At 36.6% G+C, this 25851-nt stretch overlaps 1 protein-coding gene across 2 annotated transcripts; it reads left to right on the top strand.

Moving 5' to 3' along the window:
- On the top strand, positions 1–25016 carry LOC121317586 (E3 UFM1-protein ligase 1-like). 2 transcript variants are annotated; one of them, XM_041253680.1, is made up of 19 exons: positions 1–196; positions 1193–1338; positions 1937–1965; positions 3016–3113; positions 3270–3384; positions 4605–4735; positions 6572–6630; positions 8218–8364; positions 10382–10557; positions 10926–11105; positions 11826–11949; positions 13253–13375; positions 14823–14943; positions 16825–16991; positions 20392–20522; positions 20870–20950; positions 21152–21237; positions 21575–21755; positions 24334–25016. In XM_041253680.1, exons 1-19 carry the CDS (start codon positions 120–122, stop codon positions 24544–24546), a joined length of 2385 nt encoding a protein of 794 aa, XP_041109614.1. In that variant the 5' UTR covers positions 1–119; the 3' UTR covers positions 24547–25016. The 2 variants fall into 2 exon arrangements, with proteins under 2 accessions (XP_041109614.1, XP_041109613.1); XM_041253679.1 differs by having other exon boundaries at positions 13238–13375.
- Positions 25017–25851: the final 835 nt, after the last annotated feature.

The following is a 25851-nucleotide window of genomic DNA, read 5'->3' as shown; positions in this document are numbered from 1 at the left end:
TTGGGGTTGACGTGTGTTTTACTTGTTTCGGCAGTCAACACACCTGGTGTTTGTGTAAAAGAGTTTTCAGATTAATAAATAAACATAATAATATAAATTAAAAAGAATATCCTGCAGCCATGGATGCGGACTGGGAAGAAATCAGGCGTCTGGCCGCAGATTTTCAAAGAGCACAGTTTGCAGACACTGTGCAGCGGTAAATAATAACTTTGTCATTCTTATTTGCAGTACTCTATATTTAAAATATGGGGGGGGGGGGGGTTCTTTTTTGGACTTTTTTTTTTTTTTTTTTTTTTTTTTTGAAAAATGGAAATTATTGTGTTGTTTTAATGACGTGTGACCCCAACTATCTTTAATTTATTTTGTATTTGTTAGACTAAACTTCAGCAGCCACAGGGAAGAAGAAAAACAAAAAACAAAAAAAAACGACGCAACGTTTGACAGCTGCGGACAGCTGTCAAAGTTGTATTTAATAGATAATAAAAATACGTGTGCAATAATGCAGTTTGTCTTAACCTAAAAGGTATTAACAATGTCGACTTTCTAAAAAAGAAACAAGGACCAGGGGTCACAAATGGAGATTAGACAAAGGGGCATTCAGAACAGAAAATAGGAGGCACATTCTTACACAGAGAATCGTGGGAGTTTGGAAACAACTCCCCAGTATGCTGTTGAAGCTGACACCCTGGGATACCTCAAGAAGCTGCTTGATGATATTCTGGGATCAATAAGCTACTAACAACGAGCAGGATTAGCCGAATGGTCTCTTCTCGTTTGTAACCTTTCAAATAATAATTAATATCCAATCGATTTATTTTGGTCAGCTGTCGAATAAATCACAAAACTACTTATTTGACTAGATATTCTTATCAAAGTTTAGTTTAGTAAAGTTCCAATGAAACTCAGTATTTCAGAACTGACGCTTCATTATTTTGTGCAATTGAGTAAACCATTTTTGCCCTATATATATATATATATATATATATATATATATATATATATATATATATATATATATAATCAGAACGAAAAGTAATTGAAATCGAAAATGTAATAGAAAATTGTCATAGCATATCATCTGAAATCAACCAGTAATTCCAATCGATTTACTGGTAAAAGTTTGCTGTATAAAGTAAACCAGACATTATTATTATTATTATTGTTATTATTATTATCATCATCTCCTCTATAGGTTATCAGAACGAAACTGCATAGAAATAGTTGCAAAGCTTATTGCGGAAAAGCAGATAGACGTGGTACACACTCTGGATGGTAAAGAGTACGTCACTCCATCACAGATCAGCAGGGAGATCCGTGATGAGCTTTATGTACATGGAGGTAAGTCATTACTATCTCAGCAGATTGCAATTTTCTCATCCCTGTCATTGTGCTAAATTGCAAAGTGTGTTTTATCATTTAGCTAGGTAATACAGGTGTAAGTATGCACTGTGTATATCTGAAAGGACTTATTTCAGTGTTTTGGCAAAAGCAGTTAAAGTTTGGTTATAGATTATACTGTAGGTGCATTTGAAACAGATTATTTATAGACTGAAATACAAATGCCATCTTTCTAGTATTAGAACGATTATTTTTAAAGAGTAAATCCAGATTAGGGAATACAGTCAACAGATCTGAAAGATTTGCTTGGTATAATTCCATTCTTTGATAAAAACACAACATTTGCTACTTAAATGCAGCATCTTCTAGAATCTTACTGCATTTGCAAAAATTAACTGGCAAGGTTCTTTCAATTGAAAGTGTGCTTGTTTAATAGACTGATATGTTTTTTTTTTCCTTTTTTTGCTGCTATCTCCTGTCATAGTATTTAAATGTAATCATGGTTCTCTTTAAGGAAAATGTACTGTCACATTTGAATATCTGCTGTATACGTGTCATACTTCTTTTCTTTATGTACATTTTTTTGTTTTCTTTGAAGGTCGGGTAAATATTGTGGATCTACAGCAGGTTAGTGGTCATTTTAAGGACTTCTTTGTCCGTTTACTACACTCAGTGGTAAACAAATAAGTGTATTTCAGCTGCTGGGCCACAGTTTGTGTCCAACACATTCTTTTGGTTGAAACAGATGTCTTGTTCAATGTTCAGTTTTTCTGTGATTTGGCTACAGTAGCACATCAGAGGGGTGGGTTCTTTATGACACTTGCACTTGAGTTTCCAGTGCTGGTTTTCAGCAGATTTGCATTTGCATGAACACTAGTAGACTGTCTTGTTGGACATTGTTGTCTGTGCAGCCACTGCATTATCATGCCCCTTGTGAAGTCCCAACAGTCCTCCGGGCTTCCCGTGATTGTTGCTGAATAGTTACACAGCTGTTACACAGCTTATATACTGTAGGACTAGTCAACTGCAATCTTGGTGTGCCGTTCCATTCCAGATTTAATAGGTGGAATAATGGTCAAATTGGAGCAATTTTAATAAATAAGGACACAGACCTGGAATAGAAATGCTGAGGTTGCCCAGTCCTGGTCTAGTGTAAAACATGACACTTCACATAACCATCAGATTTTACTTAGTCTCAAATCTTTTGCCCAGTTACTTACATTATTTTGTTGTGAATGCAGTTATTTTGGGTGTACAATACATATGTAGTGTTCTTGTTAAAGTGCATTTATATGTCTCAATGTGTTTTTCAAGGTCTCTGTGTTTCTTTATGCAACCTCTTGAGGTAGAATGCCCCAATGTGCTGGAAGTGAAGCTATGAGTGACCTGTATTTTATTTTTTTACTTATATAAATCTATATAGATAAATTATATATTAATATATATATATATATGATATTTTTTTATCTTAGATAATATATATATAGATATATATATATATATATATATATATATAATATATATATATATATGATATACAGCTTTCCGAAAGGTTAGCATGTGCATCTTTTAAACAGGAAATTGTGAGACCTATCAAATGTAGTTTGAGCAGAGTTATGTCTTTGGTAGTTACGTAGATAATTTAATACATGTTGTTTTATGTATTCTTTTAATTAGATTACAAATGTGGATCTAGTTCATGTTGAAAGCAGAGCCAGTGACATAGCCAAGTCGGACAAAAGTATCCAGCTGGTCCTTGGGCAATTAATAGACGAGTGAGTATTTGTGACCCTTTGGTATTAGAACACCTGAGTAAATGTAATGTTGTGTTTTATAATGGATCTGGAAATATCAGATGCTACATTGTATTGATACCATATGTATTATTTTTGAAGTATTGCAGTAGTGAAGTGCTTGTGCTTAATAATTAGAAACTACCTGGACAAGCTAGCGGAAGAGGTGAATGACAGACTGCAGGAAGCAGGCCAGGTGACTATTGCAGAGCTCTGCAAGTCTTACGACCTCCCTGGAGATTTCTTGACAGAGGTGAGCACAAGTAGATTGTTTGTGTTGGTGTTTTCCTCTTAGACAAATCATATTTCCAAACTCATACAAGCAACACTTGGCAGTATAAAGTTTAGATATAAAAGCATGGTTGGATATACTTTATAATTCTGTCGGTTTATTTTACTAATTGAAAAATGTTGCACTGATATGCAAAAATATGTTCAGTAGGGTTCCCCATATGCAGCTCCCAGTTTGTAGAGGCACATGCACTCTTAAATGTATTTGTTCAAATAGAATTTGAATTCGTGCATCTACTGGTATTTTTTGCTTGATTGCCCTTGCTTTAGGATATTTTACAGTTTAATTTAAAATTCTTGTCTCACACTCTAATGTTATGTATGATTCTGTAGTTTCTTATATTTGGTGCCCACTCCCTTTATTCTACAGTTGTTGGTGATGGTGTCCATTGAGCATTGACTGTTCCAGTGCCTCATAATTTTAGCTTTGGCCATATCAAAGACACAGACCACTCATTTTCAGATGAAGCCTGTGCAGTTATGTTCTGTAATTCTTTCAGTACAGTTCCTTTATGGGTGGTGTCCAGCAGAAATTTATTGCTACATTGTTTCACCCCTGGACAGACAAATGGCACATTTCCACATGGGTCACTGTTCAGTTTCATGTAGTTTTTCCTAGACTGCTGTTCTGCATTCGGCATTCTCTTTTCTGAGACCTCTTTGAGGTCTGTAGTGTTGAAAGAGTTAATGCACAGCTACCACTCTGGACATCTATTTCTGTGAAAATAAATTAATTAAACACTGCCACAAATGTGTCAGGCTTCTAGCTCTAAGAATTAAACAAAATTAAGAATGTTCAAATGTTAAACAATGATATAAAAAAAAAAAAAACATTCTACATTCTATGGCCACCAGATGGCAGCACTGAGCTTTGGCTCTTTACACCCATGTATATGTTTGCAGTCTTGCTATCTTTGTGATAGTCCTTTCTGTACTTTAAAACCAAAATTTGCTAGTGTTATTGACTCTTCTGTGGCAATAAAGTGCATGGTTTCTACTGGATACGAGCTGTACAGAAATTCTTGTACGTATTAGTTAAAAATCTCAAGGCTGTACATATGTACTGTATGTGTATGTTTAACATCCTTTCCTTAAGAAAGCAGTGGGGGCAGTTCTGTGTTTGGATGTTCTTAGCCAGCGTATACCACATAAAACTTTTGTGATTGATCCTCGTCTTTCTAGGCACTGTCTGAGCGTCTTGGCAGAATCATCCATGGCCAGATGGATCAGTATAATAGAGGAGTTATCTTCACTCAGGCATTTGTCTCTCGTCACAGAGCTCGGATACGTGGGCTTTTCAGTGCAATTACAAGGTAACATACTAAACTGTGGTGATAAAGTTAAAGGAGTTATTTCTAGTAAAACTAATTAAGAATGTAACACCTATGTGGTCTATTCTGCCTGTCATAAGGTGTATACAGTGCTTATAGAAAGTCTACACCCCCCTTTCAAAATTTTCACCTTTTATTGTCTTACAGTCTGGAATTAAAATGCATTAAAATAGTTTTTTTTTCTTCATTTATCTACAAATTCTACCCCACAAATAAAAACTGAAATAGCTTGGTTGGATAAATGTCCGCCCCCCTTGCAATAGCAATCCTAAATTAGCTCAGGTATAACCAGTCGCCTTCAAAATAACACACAAAGTGGCCTCCACCTGTGTTAAATTGCAGTAATTCACATGATTTCAGGATAAATTCATCAGGTCCTGTAGGTTCCTTCTGCTGGGTAGTGCATTTCAAAGCAAAGACTCAACCATGAGCACCAAGGCGCTTTCAGAAAAATTCCAGGACAAAGTTGTTGAAAGGCACAGGGGATGAGTATGAAGAAATATCAAAGACTTTGTATATCCCTTGTAGCATGGTCAAGACAATTATTAAGAAGTGGAAGGTGTATGGTACCACCAAGACCCTGCCTAAATCAGACCGTCCCTCCAAACTGGATGACCGAGCAAAGAGACTGATCAGAGAGGCTACCAAGAGGCCAATGGCAACTTTGTAAGAGCTATAGGCTTTTATGGCCATGACTGGTCAAAGTGTGCATGTGACAACAATATCCCAATCACTCCGCAAATCTGGCCTTTATGGTAGGGTGGCAAGAAGGAAGCCATTACTGAAGAAAGTACAGTCCTGTTTGAAGTATGCAAAAAAAAAAAAACTCAGGAGGTTCTGTAGCCATATGACAAAGTTTTGTGGTCTGACGACACTAAAGTCAAACTTTTTGGCCTAAATGCAAAGCGTTATGTTTGGCGCAAACCCAACACAGAGCATCAACCAAAGAACATCGTTCCTACTGTGAAGCATGGTGGTGGCAGCATCATGTTATGGGGATGTTTCTCATCGGCAGGGACTGGGGCACTTGTCAGGATAGAAAGGAAAATTAATGGAGCAAAATACAGAGAAGTCCTTCAGGAAAACCTGCTGCCCTCTCCAAGAAAGCTGAAACTGGGATGGAAGTTCACCTTTCAGCATGACAATGACCCAAAGCACACAGCCAAAGCTACACTGGAGTGGCCAAGGAACAAAAAGGTAAATTTCCTTGAATGGCCCAGTCAGAGCCCAGACCTAAGTCCAGTCAAATTTGTGGTATGACTTGAAGATTGCTGTCCATCAACGCTCTCCAAGGAACTTGACAGAGCTTGAACAGTTTTGTAAAGAAGAGTCAAATATTGCCAAATCTAGGTGTGCAAAGTTGGTAGAGACCTATCCCAACAGACTCACAGCTGTAATTGCTGCCAAAGGTGCTTCCACCAAGTATTAACTCAGGGGGTTGGAGACTTATCCAATTACGATCTTTCAGTTTTGTATTTTTAATGTATCCTTTTTTTCTCAATAAAACCTTTTTTTCCCCTTAACAGTGTGGAGTGTGGTGTGTAGATAAGTGGTAATAAATCGTCATTTAAATGCATTAAACTTTGAGGCACTGACACAACAAAATGTGAATAAAGTTCAAGGGAGTGTAGACTTTCTGTAGGCACTGTATATAATATTGTTTATTTCTTGCAAAAGTATATTTAATGACTGCTCATGCTGTTGAAAATGAATTGGTAATAACAATAAAATAGTGATTGAGTGGGGAGGGTATCAGTATGTTTTTTTTTTTTTTTAAATTAAAACACCATGTTTTCACTTAATGTTTTATATTTGTAGACCAACCCCAGTGAGTAACCTCATTACACAGTATGGATTTCAGGAACACCTATTATACTGTAAGTATGTTATTATAGATATTATATTGTGACAGGGCAGAGGCCCTGCACACTGGGGGCATGTCTGTTTTGTTTCATGGTTTTATTGAGACAGGATCAGATTCACCTGGCTCTAATTCAGTTACGTACACCTGCCTGTAATTAGCATGCAGGTGTAGAAGCAGGTCAGAATGTTTGGCCTGTGTCTGTGATAAGGCTAAAGCCCAGCATACACGAGGAAACATGTTTCTTCAAAAATTGTCAAAGAAACATTGTTGGGAAAATGTTTCAAGCAGCACGTGGTCATTCCTGCCGCACACTTCAAAATGGATGAAAGCCTTATTGCATTGAGTGGTGCTGCACTTATAACTTATAATTAAAACTTCATAGAAGGTACGGCTGGTTGAAAAGAAAGACAGGTTTTATTAACGAAATTTAAAGAAATAGCACCGGACTCATCAACCCCTGCCTAAAGTTTTTCAGAACTTTATTTCACTTCATTGCCTTAAAATCCCTGTTTTACATCATCATTTCTGTTAAATAGTTATGAACACTAATCTGGAGAAAGTTCTTTGAGAAATGCTCACATACATATCAATGCATAGTTGGTTTGCTGGGTTTAAGACCTGAGAAGAATGCTGTGTGGTCAGACCTGGAAAGGTACTATACTGTACTGTAAGTTAGGCTTTTGTTTTGTTTGTTTTTTGTTTGTAAATACAACTAAATATACTGGCACTGTCCTGTTTTCATGTAATCTGTTGTGCAAGTACTTCATTTTACACAAGAAAGTGTGCAATATATTAGTTTGCCACTAATATATACACACACCACACACTCCATATACCACGGGTGTCAGGGTCCAGTATGAATTCGTTATATATCAAGGGCCGCAATATAGCGAGAGACACACAGAAAAACAAATAGGCTAACAAATAAGTAAGTACTGTACAACCACTCCCTCGTTTTACTGGGGGAGTCAGGGTCCAGTACAGTGGTGGGTAATTGCTTCTCATCAGCTTAAGTCTCCAATTAATTTCATGAGTCTTCCTCTCCTTTCTCAAATACACAAACCTGCTGCATTGAAAGAATCTGTTGCCAAGATAGGAGGCTTGTTGCTAGGGAGCTGACGTCACTGCCTTGTGGCTTTTGCTAGTGCACTGCTGCCACAAGTGAACACCTCACTGGCTAAAATAAAAACCGCTTCAGCAAAAGTAGATATTTAATGTGCTTTTTGTTATTGTACAATACATGTGTATATAATAACAGTACGATGTTAATGCTCTGTTTTTAATTGTTTTGTATATTTTTATTTATGATATGCAGTACAAAATAAAATGATCAGTAATTCTAAGTGACATGTATATTGCAGCTAAGGCATGTGAAGTTAGACAGTAAAAATGGGGAGCCAACCCCAGGACCACGATATATATGAATCCGCAGTATGACTGTGTGTGTGTGTGTGTGCGTGTGTGTGTGCACACGCACACACATGCAAGACTGTTTCTTTTGTAGCTCTCATTTATCTAATGAAACTTAACAGAGACTGATAAAAAAAAACAAAACCAGTCATGCCAACTGGTGTCTTAAAATAATCTTGTCATTTCCCAGCGGTTCTGGAAGATTTTGTTAACAGTGGACGTCTTAAGGGATCTGTGGTTGGGGGCAGACAGGACAAGGCTGTCTACATCCCTGACATCTATTCAAAGACACAAAACAACTGGATTGATGCTTTCTTAAAGCAGAACGGTTATTTAGGTAACTAGTGTTCTTTGTTTATTTTATGCATGCAATTGAAAATGGCTGTAAGAAACAACTTGTGTTGTTTGAAAGTCAGTGATAAATATACATATTCATATTTTAAACTTTCAGTCCCACTTTCAGTTAGCTAGATTTCATATCCATTTGAGATTTGGTGTAATTATGGATCATTTTGCCTTTTTCTAGCACAAGTGCTATTGGACAGGATTATTGTCTAAAGCATTTATTTGAGTAAAATTGACTTGGCTTTTTTGGCCATGTGGCTAGAAAACAAAAATTAATACTCTATGCTAAATTCACACCCCGGTGGGAACATTTTTATTATATACTAGTCAGACTATTAAAATGGGAATATTTTGGGTGCTAAAGTAACATTTATACAGCACAAACTCCCATTTGATTCAAACTGGTGGTGTTGCAAAAGGGCAAAATCGGGAAATTGAGGGCTTCCCGCGAAATTCACGTCTTCAGGGGCCAATACATACTGGACTAGTACAAGAAAAAAAAAAGAAACCTCATTTAAATTAACTACTGCACACCGCAAGTGACGCAAACTACATATCTTAATTCTGTAGGTAATCTCTTTTATTTATTCCTTCGCTGTCCTGTGTGCATTGCACTTAGGCAAAAAAAAAAAAAAAACATCCTTAGACAAATAACATTTCAAACAAAATACTACAGTGGTTAACTTTCTTGTTGGCTGCTTACATGACAACAATGTTTTAATAGCCTGTCTGTGCGTGTGTACTGGCTTTTCTGTGACTTGTACTGTACAGTAGGAGGTGGGACAAATTCAGTGTTGCATTGTTATTTTGATTTATGTTGCTAAAGTCTAGTTTTCCGCATTGGAGGTAAAATAACACAAATGGACGACAAAGAAAAGCAAAGTATATTTCGGCAGAGGATCGCGTCAAGAAATTTCCCAAACAAACTTTACATGCAGATGGAGGTAAATTGTTTTGCACATCTTGTAATGTGACTTCGATTGATCTCTCTTTAGAGTCAGAATCACACATTAATTGAAAGGCTACTACAGAGGATGCTAAACAGAAGTAAAACAAACAGCTTTCAGAAAACAAACTTGAGCGCAGACAAAAAGTGTTCCTGTCAGGTGTAGCCAAGTTAAATCAGTACTGCAGGTACAGTCTAGCGCAGCCACCTCGCTTCAAACAACCTGCTGCTTATTTTTTAAACACAGTTAGAATTTTAAACCCAAATAGTCATGTTTTCTTTCTTTTGACTCATTACTAATAAAATAAATTCCTGGATGGGACAAACTGACAACGAACATGCTGGATATATGTCCTTTATTAAAGAATGCCAGATGCCCTTGGGTAACTGAGTTTTGGGACTGTTTCTAATAGATTTCCATATCTGTATAACTTGGCAAAGCTTTGCCTTACACTTTCAACGACTTCAGTGGATGGTCTCAATGTATGTACACCACAGAGACTGTCGGCAGCAGCTGCTGAAGGGTATTGTATGCATGCCTTTAACAAATGACAGCACTCCTTTATAGTAAGGAAGCAAGTACCAATATTTTTAGGATTGTATAGTGCTATGAAATATTATCTACTTAGGTTTATTTACTGTTTAAACAGGTCTGTAAAATACTAATTTTATTCCATAATCTACCTGGGAAAAATATGTAAATGATCTGCGATTTATGTAGACCCCTAACTATGATGCCCAAAGGAGAAAGTCTCTTTCTTTCACTCAAGTGTTAAAGTTGAGAAATGTATTGCCATCTAATTTTTTAACCATGGTGTTTAAATAAAAATATTTAAAAAAATCTGGATTATCTTGACAAATCTATTGCTGTGTTGCAAGCAAAATGCCTTACAGCAAAGGTAAAATAATGTGTTTCTTGTAAACATAGAAGGGTTTTTGTGGAACACTTTAAAACAGAGGTACACAGTGGTTACGAGGCATGTCTGCAGATCTATAGAAATTGTATAGTTATGTTTTAGTGGCATGCCTGTAATTAATTAAAATGTATGATCTTTACTTACAGAATTTGATGCACTAACTAGGTTAGGAATTCCTGACCCCACAAGTTACATAAAGAAAAGGTACAAATCAAGCAAACTATTATTTCTGAGGGCTGCTTGTGTTGGCCAGAGCATTGTGGATCAGGTGGAGGCTTCTGTGGAGGAAGCAGTGAATTCAGGAACATGGACAGATGTGCAGGTAAGAACATGACAGCGTTCAGTAAACTGGTTATACGGGTGAATTCAGGAACATGACGCACAAGTAATGATGGAAACCTGGGTTTTTAACTGTTTTAACAGATAAGACCCTATTGTCCCAGGTGGCAGTGTTTGATCTGCCTCTTTAGATTGATATCTAACTTATACCTTGACTTTGAGATAACAGTTGAGTAGTACACAGCTGGTCTTTTTACTTTTGTTGTGATATAGTTTTTATCATTTACTAAGAAGTAGAACATCTGGCCATTGCGTCTGATCTTAAACAGTTGATCTCTTCTTTTTTCAGTTTATATCAGTATTCAAGCAGAATTTTTGACCAGCCTGTCTCTCCTTGTTGTTTATTCATAGTCTATGTTGCCCAGCTGTCTTTCTTTGGAGGATACAGGAATTTTGCTCAATCAAGTTATGAGAACATCAAACATACAGTGCTCTGCCCGGATTTTCAGTGACACCATTGTCGTCAGCGAGAAGTTCATTAGCGGCTGTACTTCCCTTTTTGACCCATTAATGCATGAAAAGGCTGAAAAGGTACCAAGAAAATGTATTGCTTTCATAATTTTGAATATATCTCTTAACAGTACTAGCTAGTACTGTTGAACATGAACTGTTTGAAATGCATTCTTCTTTGCTGCAGTTTAAGGGTGAAATGGTTTAACTTTTAATGGAAGAGTACACAAACAATTTGGGGTTTTAAATATTAAGTATATTTAGTATTTTATGAAAACTGATTAACACCGGTCATTAATTGTTTTGTTATTGCTTATTAATGTGGGTTGTATAATATCAAACTTATGTATGTCATTCATTAGCATACTTTACATTAACACGTTTTTTTAACCAGCAAACTGCTGGAATTCATTGAAAGCTCTTTAAGCCTCGGTCAGTGGTGGAATATGTCTGCACACTAATTTCACTTTTCAAGGTCAATCTTTTAAACTTAAGCACTTTTAAAATTGCTGTCACAGAGAAACATTGTTTAAATGCATGCATGATTTTGTAAACATATCTGTCTGTAGTTATTTCTGGCAGTGTCTGTAGTTATTTCTGGCAGTGTCTTCAGTGTGATTTGATTCAGTCCTTGCATGCATCCATCTTCATTTGGCGGCCATTACTAATGTTCCACTTGCTTACTTCCGTGCTGCATGGCATTAACTCATACTGGTCAGTGGGTATATCTGTCCTTATTGTTCACAGTATAGTGTGGATGCATTGGTTTAGCTTTTAATTTAAGAGTGGCTCTTTTTTCAGGAAATAAAGAACAATCCAGTGTTTTTGATCTCTGAAGATGACCTTAAGCAGGCCTCTGTTGTAGTAGAAAATACTGCATTTTCTAAAAAGGATAAGAGGGACGAAAGAAAGAAGAAGGCATCAGGTGATATATACTTTAACTTATCAGTCCATAGTTTTTCTTGTTTTGTTTGTTTTCTCACTTTGCTTGAGAACACTTCATTGGTTAAAATTAAGTGAAAATTCGGAACATCTTGTTATTAATTGTACAGTGAGTTTTTATAGTATTTAATTAATTTAATTAAACAATATTCCTGATATTTTCTCAAAACTTTGCATGACTTAAAATCAAGAGTTTAAAATCAAAAAGCCAGCATAATTACTTTTTCAATTGATTTCAACATGCCTTCATAGTGGTGAGGGACAAAACACACAGTTGCAGTGTTTCCCTCAAATATTGTAGCACCCACCCATTGGCTATTAATAGCTCTGTTAGCATAATCATTTTGTAGTGATTTGCTGTGTTAAACAAACACCCCTTTAGAATTTTTTTTTTTTTTTTTTTTTTTTTTTTAAACAAATAAGGTATAATTGGCTGTAGCCACTCTTTTCAAAGTCTGTATTGCCAACAGCCCAAATAAATAGTATTTGAGAATTTACTGAATAAAATTAACTTGCAAAATCCACACAAAACAATACTCTGGGCTAATTATCCTTAACTTATATAATATAGGATAACTTATGTTGTATTAACCCTTAGCAGTCCATTTATTCAGCACTTGTCAGGCACGTCAGGTCCAATTTATTTTCACACGTGCTGTTTATTTTACATGTGTTGTTTAAAATCTTTTTTTCAGTGTAAAACAGTTTTAAAGGTACTGAATCGCAAAAGGACACTCAGTACTGTATCTCCAGCCAAGCCCCAACCCTTGTTCGCTGTATTTTTCACATACCTCTTTATAGACTGCATACTGATAAATCCCCTCCTGATCACTCGTTTTATCACCAAACTCCATCAATCCAAGTCATTACTTTATTACTACAACATCTCAAAAAGCTCTGCAAATGTCCATGATATTCTTTGAGTGCTGGATGTAGAAGCAGCTATTTCCTTAATGTCCATGTTATCTCTGCAGTGCAAGGGGCTTTCAGATACTCCCTTTTTTTTTTTTTTTTTTTTTTTTTGGATCCTATCGGTCTCACTCGACCATTGAAAGGTTTTCTCAGCTTTTTCCGGAGAAAAAATTACTACAGACCTGTGCTTGACGTCTTTTTGATGATGTCAGACAAGGTCCGACATCGGACTGGAAAGGGAAAATTGTAATGTCGGACCTAGTCCGACATAGGACCGCAAAGGGTTAAAGACAGTGGTTCGGTGACATTTGCTTCCCATTTGATTATTTAGGTCTGTGTTTTTTCTTTTGTTAATTTAGTAAATTTTTTGACAGAGGGTAGTGGAAGTGTAAAAGGCGGTGGTGGGGGTAATGCCAGAGAGATCCGAATCAGGAAAACCAAAAAGAAGGGGAGAAAAGATGACGACAGCGATGAAGAGACAACTACCACCACTCAAAGTGAGTTTCGAAAGCATTGAAGTTTTTCTTAAGCTTTGTATACAGTAATGAATGCTAGCAGTGCAAGTACGTCTGAAGTGCTAAATTGTTGGAATGTAACTGCTGTTTTATGGTCCAAGAACTTTGTTAACTACAACAATTACAGGCAGTCAAACTTTGAACATGTACTGACACTAATTGCTTAAAGTGTGAATATGAGTCCTGCTAAAGTTAATAGAGGAGGATGCAATGTGTACACTGTATAAAGACTGGAATTTTCACAAATCCTTAACTGGTTGTTGATTCCATACTTTATTTATAATATGTTTATAGGAAGACAAATACAAAGGAAAGACACTCACAAAAAATGTGCCTCAGAGCAATGAATGGGACATTAAGAATAATAATTTTCTTATGGTATTGATGACAGTCTTTCTACTGCAACTGGTGGAATCAGTTTGGTGCAGTAAAACAGATAGTTATAGCAATCATGTATGTTCATGATATCTGACACCATACAAGGTCAAAGCAATATCTGTTTGCTTGCTTTGCTTTCAGCAAGATCTTTTAAGGTAACTTGGTTCATTATAAAAAAAATAAATTAAAAAAACATATATCATCTAAAAGTCACGATCTCATTTACTCACTTTCCATTGTGAGGTTTTGGTAGAATACACTCAAGTTGCATAACACAGATTTTAATAATAATAATAATAATGAAGATGGTGATTATGTAGTGCTTAACAACGTAGTAATAAAAAAAAAAATAAATAAATAATAATAATAATAATAATAATAATAATAGTAATAAGTGTTGCACTTTAAAGTACTTAATGTTAGTAAACAAAAAGGATCACAGAAGGAATTTGTAAAGAAGCACAACGGAGATGCAGTAAGTTGTATATATAAATGTATAACAACAAATAAAAAGAAAGTTTAAAAAAAAAAGTAAATAAATGTATAACAGTAAAATAATGTTATTGAAAATATCAGTTCACCTATACTACTGTTGTCCAGCTGTCATCTGACAGATGGTTCAAATCAGACTACTGCTACTACTGGTACCATGAGAAAAAGAAATAATAATACTATGACTACAACTGCACAATTACTACTAATAATAATGATAACAGTAAAAGTGTTGTGTATATATCGAGGGATGTTCAATAACTCTGATCTATAGATTTTACAAGTCCAACCTTTATTTTACAACAGAGTTGCCGGAGGTCAGGGTAGTAATCAAACAAGACCTGGATGGAAAGCCCATCCCTAGTATATCCAATAGGAATGCATGGGGGGGTCATGTGTTTATCACCAGTTTTTTGGATCGTTTTCAAGTCGTGTCTGGTGTGGATTGACATTCGGCGACTTCATCGCGTCACTGTCAAGTGTGGATGCAGCCTTAAGCAGTATTCTAGCTGCAAACGTTCTGTAATGTTATCAGTAAACTGATTGTGCTTTTTTCAAGGTCGCAGTAAACAACAGGAAGTACCATTTATGACTCAGGGAAACATTGAAGAAGTGCTACAGAAGCATGTCCAAGACTGCCCTGAGGAGATGCTATCTGAACTCGCAGAGCACTTGATTAGGTAATGTTTCATTACTAACATGTATCTGAACTCGCAGAGCACTTGATTAGGTCATGTTTCATTACTAACATCTATCTGAAACCAAAATGGAAAATTACCTATATGGTAACAGGGTACTGGGAGACAGTCAACATGGTTTTAGGAAAGGGAGATCGTGCCTAACTAACTTGCTTGATTTTTTTGAGGATGCAACATCGATAATGGATAATTGCAAAGCATATGACATGGTTTATTTAGATTTCCAGAAAGCTTTTGACAAAGTCCCGCACAAAAGATTAATTCTCAAACTGAACGCAGTTGGGATTCAAGGAAACACATGTACATGGATTAGGGAGTGGTTAACATGTAGAAAACAGAAAGTACTGATTAGAGGAAAAACCTCAGAATGGAGTGTGGTAACCAGCGATGTACCACAGGGATCAGTATTAGGTCCTCTGCTATTCCTAATCTACATTAATGATTTAGATTCTGGTATAGTAAGCAAACTTGTTAAATTTGCAGACGACACAAAAGTAGGAGGAGTGGCAAACACTGTTGCAGCAGCAAAGGTCATTCAAAATGATCTAGACAAGATTCAGAACTGGGCAGACACATGGCAAATGACATTTAATAGAGAAAAGTGTAAGGTACTGCACGCAGGAAATAAAAATGTACATTATAAATATCATATGGGAGATATTGAAATTGGAGAAGGAATCTATGAAAAAGACCTAGGAGTTTTTGTTGACTCAGAAATGTCTTCATCTAGGCAATGTGGGGAAGCTATAAAAAAGGCTAACAAGATGCTCGGATACATTGTGAAAAGTGTTGAATTTAAATCAAGGGAAGTAATGTTAAAACTGTACAATGCACTTGTAAGACCTCATCTTGAATATTGTGTGCAGTTCTGGTCACCTCGCTATAAAAAAGATATTGCTGCTCTAGAAAGAGTGCAAAGAAGAGCGACCAGAATTATTCCGGGCTTAAAAGGCATGTCATATGCAGACAGGCTAAAAGAATTGAATCTGTTCAGTCCTGAACAAAGAAGACTACGTGGCGACCTAATTCAAGCATTCAAAATTCTAAAAGGTATTGACAGTGTCGACCCAAGGGACTTTTTCAGCCTGAAAAAAGAAACAAGGACCAGGGGTCACAAATGGAGTTTAGAAAAAGGGGCATTCAGAACAGAAAATAGGAGACACTTTTTTACACAGAGAATTGTGAGGGTCTGGAATCAACTCCCCAGTAATGTTGTTGAAGCTGACACCCTGGGATCCTTCAAGAAGCTGCTTGATGAGATTTTGGGATCAATAAGCTACTAACAACCAAACGAGCAAGATGGGCCGAATGGCCTCCTCTCGTTTGTAAACTTTCTTATGTTCTTATGTTCTTATGAACTCGCAGAGCACTTGATTAGGTCATGTTTCATTACTAACATGTATCTGAACTCGCAGAGCACTTGATTAGGTCATGTTTCATTACTAACATCTATCTGAACTCGCAGAGCACTTGATTAGGTAATGTTTCATTACTAACATACCAATTTAACAGTATTTAAGCTTGGTTGCAGATATTGCACAGACATTGTTTTTGTTTCATAATTTTATGAATAATTTGATCCAAAATATAACCCTTGTATTATTTACAGTATACATTCTTAACCTGCACAAACCTCCACACTTAAGAAATATTCTACTTTCTGTTCTGTTACAAATAGAAAGTAGAATGGAAATGCATAAGAAAACAAAACCTTTTGTACTAAGATACTTTTGGAATCTAATAAATCAGTTCAAATGCAACATTGTTATTAGGACGCTCAACATTTCTTAAACATAAAAAAACTATATTATTCTATATTAATACTGACGCACCAGTAATCTATTATGAACTCCTGGTTTGCAGGCCGCTGACTAAAATGTACCAGGAGGTGGTTCGGTCGGTCTTCATGTCCTCCACCAGCTCCAGTACTGGGGCTAGCAGGAAACAGACTGTGAAAGACCTACAGGAGGAGATCACTAACCTCTTCAACAACATCAGGCTTTTCGAGAAAGGAACAAAACTTTTCTCAGGTAATATTGGTCTTCTAATTTTAAAACTGAATTCTGAAATCAGTGAATTATAAAATACTTTATAATTAAGATTAAATAATTTAAAGATGGGTTAATTTAGTGTTCATGGTAAAGTATTTAAAAAGCACTGTTTATTATGATAGGGGGTGTTCAGGTCAGGACTAACAGGACTAAGGTGTGCAGAGTTAGAAACATCAGTAAGCTTAATAATCAGTTTTCATCAACTGAGTACTTAAGAACTGGGGATCTTAAATTCCCAGTGGATATAGGCTTCTAATTAAGACTAGCAAGATTTTCTTTTTGTTTGATAACCCAAGTCACGTTTGGTATGTGAAAGTGAATTTAATGCATGTCTGGGCCAGGTGTATTATTAACTCCCTTGTGAAAATGCAAGGTCAGCTGTTTCCAGTTTTCTTGTATTCCGGTTTGACCACGCTTCACCCTCACTGTACATCAAATCCAATTGCAGACACACAGACTATTTATCTCTCTACCTTTATTTCTGTCAGTCTGACCATCATTAAAGCTAAAGTGTTTATGTAATTGTTATCTAGAGTGAAGTGTGCTTACTATCTGTAGAATATGAGCCATGACCTTATCACAGTGACTCCCAACCTTTTTCAATGTAGGGACCACCTTGGTGTTTGGATTTTTCCCATGGGCCACTTGCCATGCATTTTTTCACAGCAGCATTTTGAAACTAGCTTTTATGCGTATATGTATAAGTACATATAGAAAGTAAAGTATTTATATAACACACCTAACTTAATGAGATTCCTGGGCTTGAGTCTTCGCTATCAGATCAGCAAGGAATGTTGTCATTTTGGGCATTGGAACTTTCTGATGGCAAAGTTCCTTTTTCTTTTTGTGGCTGGTTGCACTGACCCTGTGCGTTTTTGTTCCTGTTTCCTTTTGTGGCTGGTAGCACTGACCCTGTGCGTATTTGTTCCTGTTTCCTTTTGCGGTAGGTTGCACTGACCCTGTGCGTTTTTGTTCCTGTTTCTTTTTGTGGCGGGTTGCACTGACCCTGTGCGTTTTTGTTCCTGTTTCTTTTTGTGGCGGGTTGCACCGCCCCTGTGCGTATTTCTTCCTGTTTCTTTTTGTGGCGGGTTGCACCGCCCCTGTGCGTATTTCTTCCTGTTTCTTTTTGTGGCTGGTTGCACCGACCCTGTGCGTATTTCTTCCTGTTTCTTTTTGTGGCGGGTTGCACCGCCCCTGTGCGTATTTCTTCCTGTTTCTTTTTTGTGGCTGGTTTCCTGTTTCTTACACCAACAATAGCACACCACATACAACATAAAACACAAAAATATGCACGAGCGGGGCACCCCGCCAAACACTTTTGTTTAAAATGTTTTTACATTCTGAATGTTTTGTAGATCTCAATTTTGCAGGTTTAAGAGTTTTGTTTGACAAAACCTCCTGACAGAGAATGCACTGGGGCTTGGGTCATCCTCGGATACAGTAAATATAAATACCAGTGCTGGTCCCCACAACCGTTACCTTGTGTAGCAAATTAATCCATTTCTAACGCAAGTTATTGCACTCACTGATCGCCAACTTTACTCGATTTACACATAAAAAAACTCACCGGAAGACGATATGGGTTGGAAGCAATTTTAAAAATTATAAAATGATTGAAGAGTGTTCAGAGTGTTAGTACTTACCACTTCTAGTGGGCTGAAACGGGATTGGTGGTGCACAGTCAATAGGATTTCTAGCATTTTGGTTAACTATGACACCGTGAAGAACAGACTGTACACGTTATTTCCAGAAGTAGTGTTAACAGAATTTCCTTTTGGCATGTAGTCTTGTGAGATATGAATAAACCTGGCTGAATAAACCTATATAATAACATAGAGCTGAAATTGGTCATTCACGCTACAGTACAGTTCACAAGTCAAGCAACAAATATAGCCTCTTTTTGTTTCACATTAACTTTTGTTACTATATGCAGCTAACCTCTCCAAAAATGTATTGAAATAATGGTGTACTGCATTCCTATACCCGTGGATGCGGGATGTAGATTTGTTCTTGTTTTTTTAATAATGCTGGCTAAAAAAAAGAAGTCTGTAATTTTGACAAGACAAATGTGCCTTCATAATGTGTAACAGTTATTTAGTTAGTATTTGTTTCACATTAGAAAGTTTTCAGTTAATGGCGGCTTTGAAGGCGACACTTGGTATTGCATCAGAGCTGTTCAGTTATTATATATATATATATATATATATATATATATATATATATATATATATATATATATATATATATATATATATATATATATTAAATTAGTATGTTAATCACACACACAGTTTAATTTATAAACATACCCGTATTGGAGGGTGAAGTAACTTTTAAAAAAATGATGGTGATTAAGTAGATTCAAGAAAATGCACAGAGTCCTTTTCTTCAATCAGTTGCCAGGTTTATTGAAATATGCAGGGAGACTGGTCCCAGGTACAGGACAAACAGAATACTCATCATTACAATGTTTGCATGACATTAAATACCCTTCTGTATAGATGGTCCACCTCCCCTTTCTCTGACACTTAACCAACGGTCAAGGTACAACACATTATTCTGTTAATTTAGTGTGTGTGTGTGTGTGTGTGTAGTCTAGTGTGACAACCTCTGAACTCAGTGCATTCTTCACACTCCTAGAGAAAAAAGGTCCATAAATCTGCCCCTTTGATCCCAGTGGCATTATCTCTTTCGATCTCTCTGAGAACCTCTGGGTCCAACGCCAGTCCCTGGGAGCCTTTTAGCCCCTTTATGCTTTGGATTCCAAAGTCTTAGAGCCTGGCCCCTTCTGGTCCACAGCATAGTTATCTTTTTAGCTTGCAGTCAATGCTGGGCAAGAAGCTTGTAGACACAAGGTCTCTATCAATTGTAAGCAGTACATGCAATTTGAACCAAACAGTCTGCTATCTGCAATATTAGTCTCTTTTCAGAAAACAAAAAAAACCGGTATAGCTCTGCCAGTCCACATGTGTAGCAAACTGCTAATCAATTCTCAACCCATGTTTTCGAACAGAGGGAAGTGGAGGAATGCAAACTACATGCTATTTTATAATTCTATATCACATGGTTAAAGCTATTTGTTGTGTTGCTTAGTAACATTGGTAGCACAACATGTGATTGTGTAGAAATTATTTTTTGCAAGAATTGCTTAACCGAATTTTGGGAGTTGTTTGTGGACCACCTGGAGTTTACTCACGGACCACAAGTAGCCGCGGACCACAGATTGGGAGCCACTGCCTTATTATTGCATTACCAGTTCTGCATTGTAGTGTAAACTATAAGGTCCATAACCCTAGATGTTCATTATATTTCTAAATGTATGTGTGCATTACTTCAGAGAAAAGAGTTACTGCATGTTGTATCTTTTATTGTCTTTCAGATGAAACACAAGCTAACATTGCAAAGCATGTGCTGAAGACAGTGTGCACAGATATAACCAACCTGCTCTTCAATTTCCTGGCTGCAGAGTTAATGATGGCTGTAGAAAACTACAGTTCCATAACAAATGAGGTGTGGGGAGCACCTTTTATTTACACACTTTCAATGTTTAAAATGATGAATGCAGTTACTGTCACAGCTGAATTGGCAAGATTAAAACCTCTGATTTTTTGTTTAGAGGACTAAGGGGGTGATTTGATCTACTCTGATACCCTTGTAGGATAGCTGGACGACTTAAGAGCACAAACCTATTTTCTGTGCTTCTCAATATTGCCTCAGAAGCGTTTGATGCAGTCTGGGTAGATACCAGTTGCTGTAAAATCCTCAAACAAACCCAAACTTCAACTGAACTTTTGAAAAATCTTATTTTGTATAGCACTTTTTTTTTTGACTAATACCATTTCTAATATTTTTTTCAGGTCAGACTAAAAATTTTAGGAAAGTTGCCGGAGGAAACTAAAGGTCCTCTAACAAAGCTTCATAATTCTCTCAATGCAAAAGTAAGTTTTTGATTATCACAGGTAGCATATTGTTGTAAGTGTATACATTTTGTTATTTTTCTAGAAGTGAAAATTGTTTATAGTAGAGATTACCCTGATCCATCCACCCTCTGAAAGACTTTTGACATGTTTTGTATTATTATTATTGTTTTTTCTTTTATGTTTTTATGTTTGTTTTTGTTTTGTTTTTTATATATTTAGAGTATAGAAGATTTTTTAACCAATTTGGATTCTGTGGCAGAGGTTTGCGGAATTTTGCTGAAGAAAGGAGACAAAAAGAGAGAGAGGTAATTGCATTATTTGAACTGCCACAGTAAGACTATTTGAATTAGCCTGTGTTTAATTTAGGTAGACTTTGTCCTGTCATTATCCTTTAAACTATTTTGTCTGTCATTTTAATCTAAGGTTATATAAAATGTGACCATCCCTGTCTCTTAGCCTCTAGGAAAGACTTAAACGTTTTTAATTGGATTGTACATTTAAAATTGTAATAACGATAACCCAATTACATTAAACGTGAATTATGGAGTTCATTTGTAATTGGCATTATACTTGCCTCATATATATATATATATATATAGTGTGATTATCTGAAATGATATCGGTTCCTTTTTTATTTTGTAGACAAGCTCTCTTTCAGCATCGACAGGCTTTAGTCGAGCAGTTAAAGGTGACTGAGGATCCTGCCCTAGTTCTGCACCTGACCAGCGTTCTCTTGTTCCAGTTCTCTACAAATTGCATGCTTCATGCACCAGGGCGGTGTGTGCCTCAAATCATTGCAACCCTGAGTACCAGGATCCCAGAGGTATGCTTCGCAGTCACCTGTGTATGGTCTTCTAAAGGATGGCAAACGCCAGGGTCTGTATACAGCTATGGCCAAATGTTTAGTTTCACCATATAGAATGAAGCCTGCTAAATAATGTTACATTAACGTATTGCTAGGGCTGTCAAGCGATTAAAAAAACGAATCACGATTAATCTTGCGATTTAAAAAAAAAAAGAAAAACTTAGTTAATCTCGGTTAGAATCACATATTAAATGGATACAATTACTACATCCATCTAATTAAAATTAGTTTGTATTACTGATGCTGTTATTATTATCCTTAACTGTAAATAAATCATTTAAAATGTATTTATTTAACCAGGAAATGTACCCATTGAGACCGTGACCAAAATTTAGTAAGGGCAATCATTTAAAAATTACAAACACAACTGTAATTGCTGTTGAATATTGCAATTCTAGTCATACTGCAGAGAATCGCACAGGTCTCTTTCAAACCATAGGAAAGACAGCATGTTCTTCAGCGACTTGTCAGCATTGAGACTCACTACAGCTGTATTAATCCTGTTCACTGTGTGTAGGTGGTCATTGGGATCAAAACGCTTACGTGCGTTCATATTTGGAAAGATGTACAAATGGCAATAATCTAAAATTTAAGTGAGTGTTGGATATTTTTTCTCCATAGTAGATTTGCGCTTTTATTTTTTGAGCGAAGATTGAAACTTCAGCTTCATATTAACGTTGTACGATGTAAATTCCACTTCTGTAGACCTTCTCTATTGCCTAATGTGTCCTATTTTGGCCAGCATGCAGACGCTGCTTTCATGCGGCCATATGTGTCATTTTGAAAGCGGCTGTTGAGTTCGCAAAGTTGACAATCTAAAATATGATTCAACATTGCTCTCAAATCTTCATTAGAGTGCTCCCTGGTTCATTTCCCCAAAGATGAAGTAACACACAAATCATCCAGTCGCTTTGGTCATTTTCTCTTCTGACATTTTATTTTCACATGTTGCCATTTCTACTGCTGATAGAAATTAATAATTTGCAGATATCTCTCCGTTGACTTTTAAAACAATTAAACAGACTCATTTGTTTTGCCACGTTGACTGCTGCACTACTACTAATTAGTCTGCAAGTTTGCTTAAAAAACTGCACATTTAAAATAAAGTTGGAATATGGAAACGTCTGGGACTTTCAAAGGATCCGCACCAGCTGCCTCACAGGATGTCAATCAAACGCGGCTTTCACATGATTTGTTGGTGAGAGGAAGATCCCACCCAAACATAGCATCACAATAAGTATTTTGCTTTGATTAGCTAAAGCCTGCAACATTTTTTAAAATGTCTAAAATGTATATTAAGAACATAAGAAAGTTTACAAACAAAAGGAGGCCATTTGGCCCACCTTGCTTGTTTTGTTGTTAGTAGCTTATTGATCCCAGAATCTCATCAAGCAGCTTCTTGAAGGTTCCCAGGGTGTCAGCTTCAACAGCATTACTGGGGAGTTGGTTCCAGTGCCTCCTATTTTCTGTTCTGAATGCCCCTTTGTCTAATCTCCATTTGTGACCCCTGGTCCTTGTTTCTTTTTTCAGGTCGAAAAAGTCCTTGGTCGACATTGTCAATACCTTTTAGAAATTTGAATGCTTGAATCGGGTTGCCACATCATCATCTTTGTTCAAGACTGAATAGATTCAATTCTTTTAGCCTGCCTGCATATGACATGCCTTTTAAACCCAGAATAATTCCGGTAGCTCTTCTTAGCACTCTTTCTAGAGCAGCAATATCCTTTTTGTAGCGAGGTGACTGCTATCATACTTAGCTTGATTTGTTGGCTTGCAACGATCCTAAATTTCTGTCTAAACTGGTGGTTTGAAGTATGGTGGGCTCAAGACACAGCAGTGCGATTAACGCACATTAAACAAATTAATGCGTTAATCGCAGAAGTTAACTGCGATTATTTGACAGCCTTACATATTAAAGTGCATACTACATTTTAGTTTCCCATCTACTTAACGAAACACTGACAAAAACTGAAAACTAACATTTCAAAATCTAACGTGAAATACTGTGCTACTATAACGGCTCCCGGTAGACTTTAGCAATATCTTTTTGTAGTTTCTTTGATTACATGATGTTAAATAAAAGATCAAAATTATGTTCATATCATTGTTTTTTTGTTTTTTTCATTATCTCACACAATTCTAGGTGATGCAAAACTTTTAGCCATAGCTGTAGAAACTCATTTTTTAACTATTATGGATAAGGGTTTGTTACACTTAGATGTTGCAGATTTCTGTTGTTTTACATATTGTGAATGTGACACCGGTTTGGGTGAACTACTAAAGGCTATATCGATCCAAACTTATGGATATCGTGTTGATCTTGGCTTGGGGACCCACATGGAGCATCTGCATTGGTCTTTGCGCTCCCACAGATTAGGCTAACGTATCAGCTGGGGATAGTTCTCATTTCTTTGCCACAGCGACCCCTACTGGTGCTCGGTCCAAGCGGAGCCCAGCCATATGGATCCTCCAACAGGGGTTTGAGTTATTATTGAAAGATGCTGACATTTCTAAATTGATTTCTGTTCTATTGTAGGATCAGCACAAGCTTCTATCAAAGTATCAAGGTCTTGTTGTGAAGCAACTCATGGGCCAGAACCAGAAGGCCAGCCAGGTGGGGGCGGACTCTGAGGAGAAGCAGGCTGAGGAAGATGCATCAGATGCAGTTCGGAAAGAGCTGCTCTCACTGACCTCAGAAGTGAAGGACCTTGTCCTGAGACCAAGGAAAACATCGTTAACTGAGGAGTGAACTGGTTCCATATTTAAAATATAAATTAATAAATCTGTACATTTCATTTAAAAGATTATGCTGTGGCTTGGTTAACATTCTCTGTGCAGTTTGGGGAACTAATAACATGATTACCAACAAATTGCATAAAAAAAACGTGATTATCTTCTGCCACATTGATTAATGCCCTCTCTGGTATCTACTGTACTGTACGTTACATATTTAAAAGTTTCATATTGTTTTACAATTTTACAGTAAACACCCCCAGGTCAGTTGGTTATAATAGTGGTAGTATCACTTTTGTGTTTCTGGTATATACCAGTGGCATACATTGTAAAACATTATAAAGCTTTACTTAAGATGGTATTCTATTTAAATTCATTTAAAAAAAATTGACCATCCAGACTTTAGCGTTGTTTTTCTTAACCCATATTGCAACTAACATTGTTTTTGGAACTTTTCCGTAACCTAGTAAACATATTTGAGCTTCAGATTCTCAATGTGTTGTTTTTTTTCTGTTTGTTTTTTTTTTCTTTAACTAAATGATTGACAACAATTGTGTGTTTTAAATCCAGTCATTCTTTTATCAAAGCATATTCTGGTGCAATGTTTCTGAAATGCGGCCACCAGTGGGATTCTGTACGGCAACAGGAGCCCCCCAGCAAGCCCTCCTTAATCAACCTTTACCATAATCCGCACTGCTATCCAGCTTTCATTCAGCGCAGTTCATGCTACTTTCTGTTAGCTGCTATCGGCCAGCGTTAATGTCAGTATAATCACTATATGTTGATTGGCCGAGGATTCATTCTAATCAGATTTCATTTTGGCATGCTTCACAAATCTCTTCCCATTCTGCTTTGTATCAATGAAAGACTTGTAGGGCAACGTGAAAACAGCAGTAATGGAGTAATAATTGCTTTAGTGTAGAGAAACGATCTGAATATTTGAAAGAACATTGCTGCACATGATTATTCAAGTGTAGTATTCAGAAATAAAATTGAAAAATAAATATCCCCGGATTTAGGTCATTTTGCATTAAGCAGTGACATTGACCATATAGCTCGTAATGCACATCCCCTGTAAATTATTACAATTCTGTGAGCAGCTGTGTTCATTTTCTTCTAACAATTCTCTTTTTACCTCGGACTGGCTCAGCAAAGTCAGAATAGCTGTGGGTGAATGAAAAATTATCCAAATAGAGGTAGTTTGTCTTAAGATAAACAATGTATTATAGGATAGGACCTTGCTGTACAAACTCCAATATAAATGGGTCTCATTGTAACCAGGAGCCGATACGGTTCCAACAGAGGCTGAACTTGAGGGAAA

The sequence above is a fragment of the Polyodon spathula genome, chromosome 6 (assembly GCF_017654505.1).
Source record: "Polyodon spathula isolate WHYD16114869_AA chromosome 6, ASM1765450v1, whole genome shotgun sequence".
NCBI classification, from domain to species: Eukaryota; Metazoa; Chordata; class Actinopteri; order Acipenseriformes; family Polyodontidae; genus Polyodon; species Polyodon spathula.
Note: the sequence above shows the minus strand (reverse complement) of the source record. Positions and strands in the feature narration are given on the sequence as shown.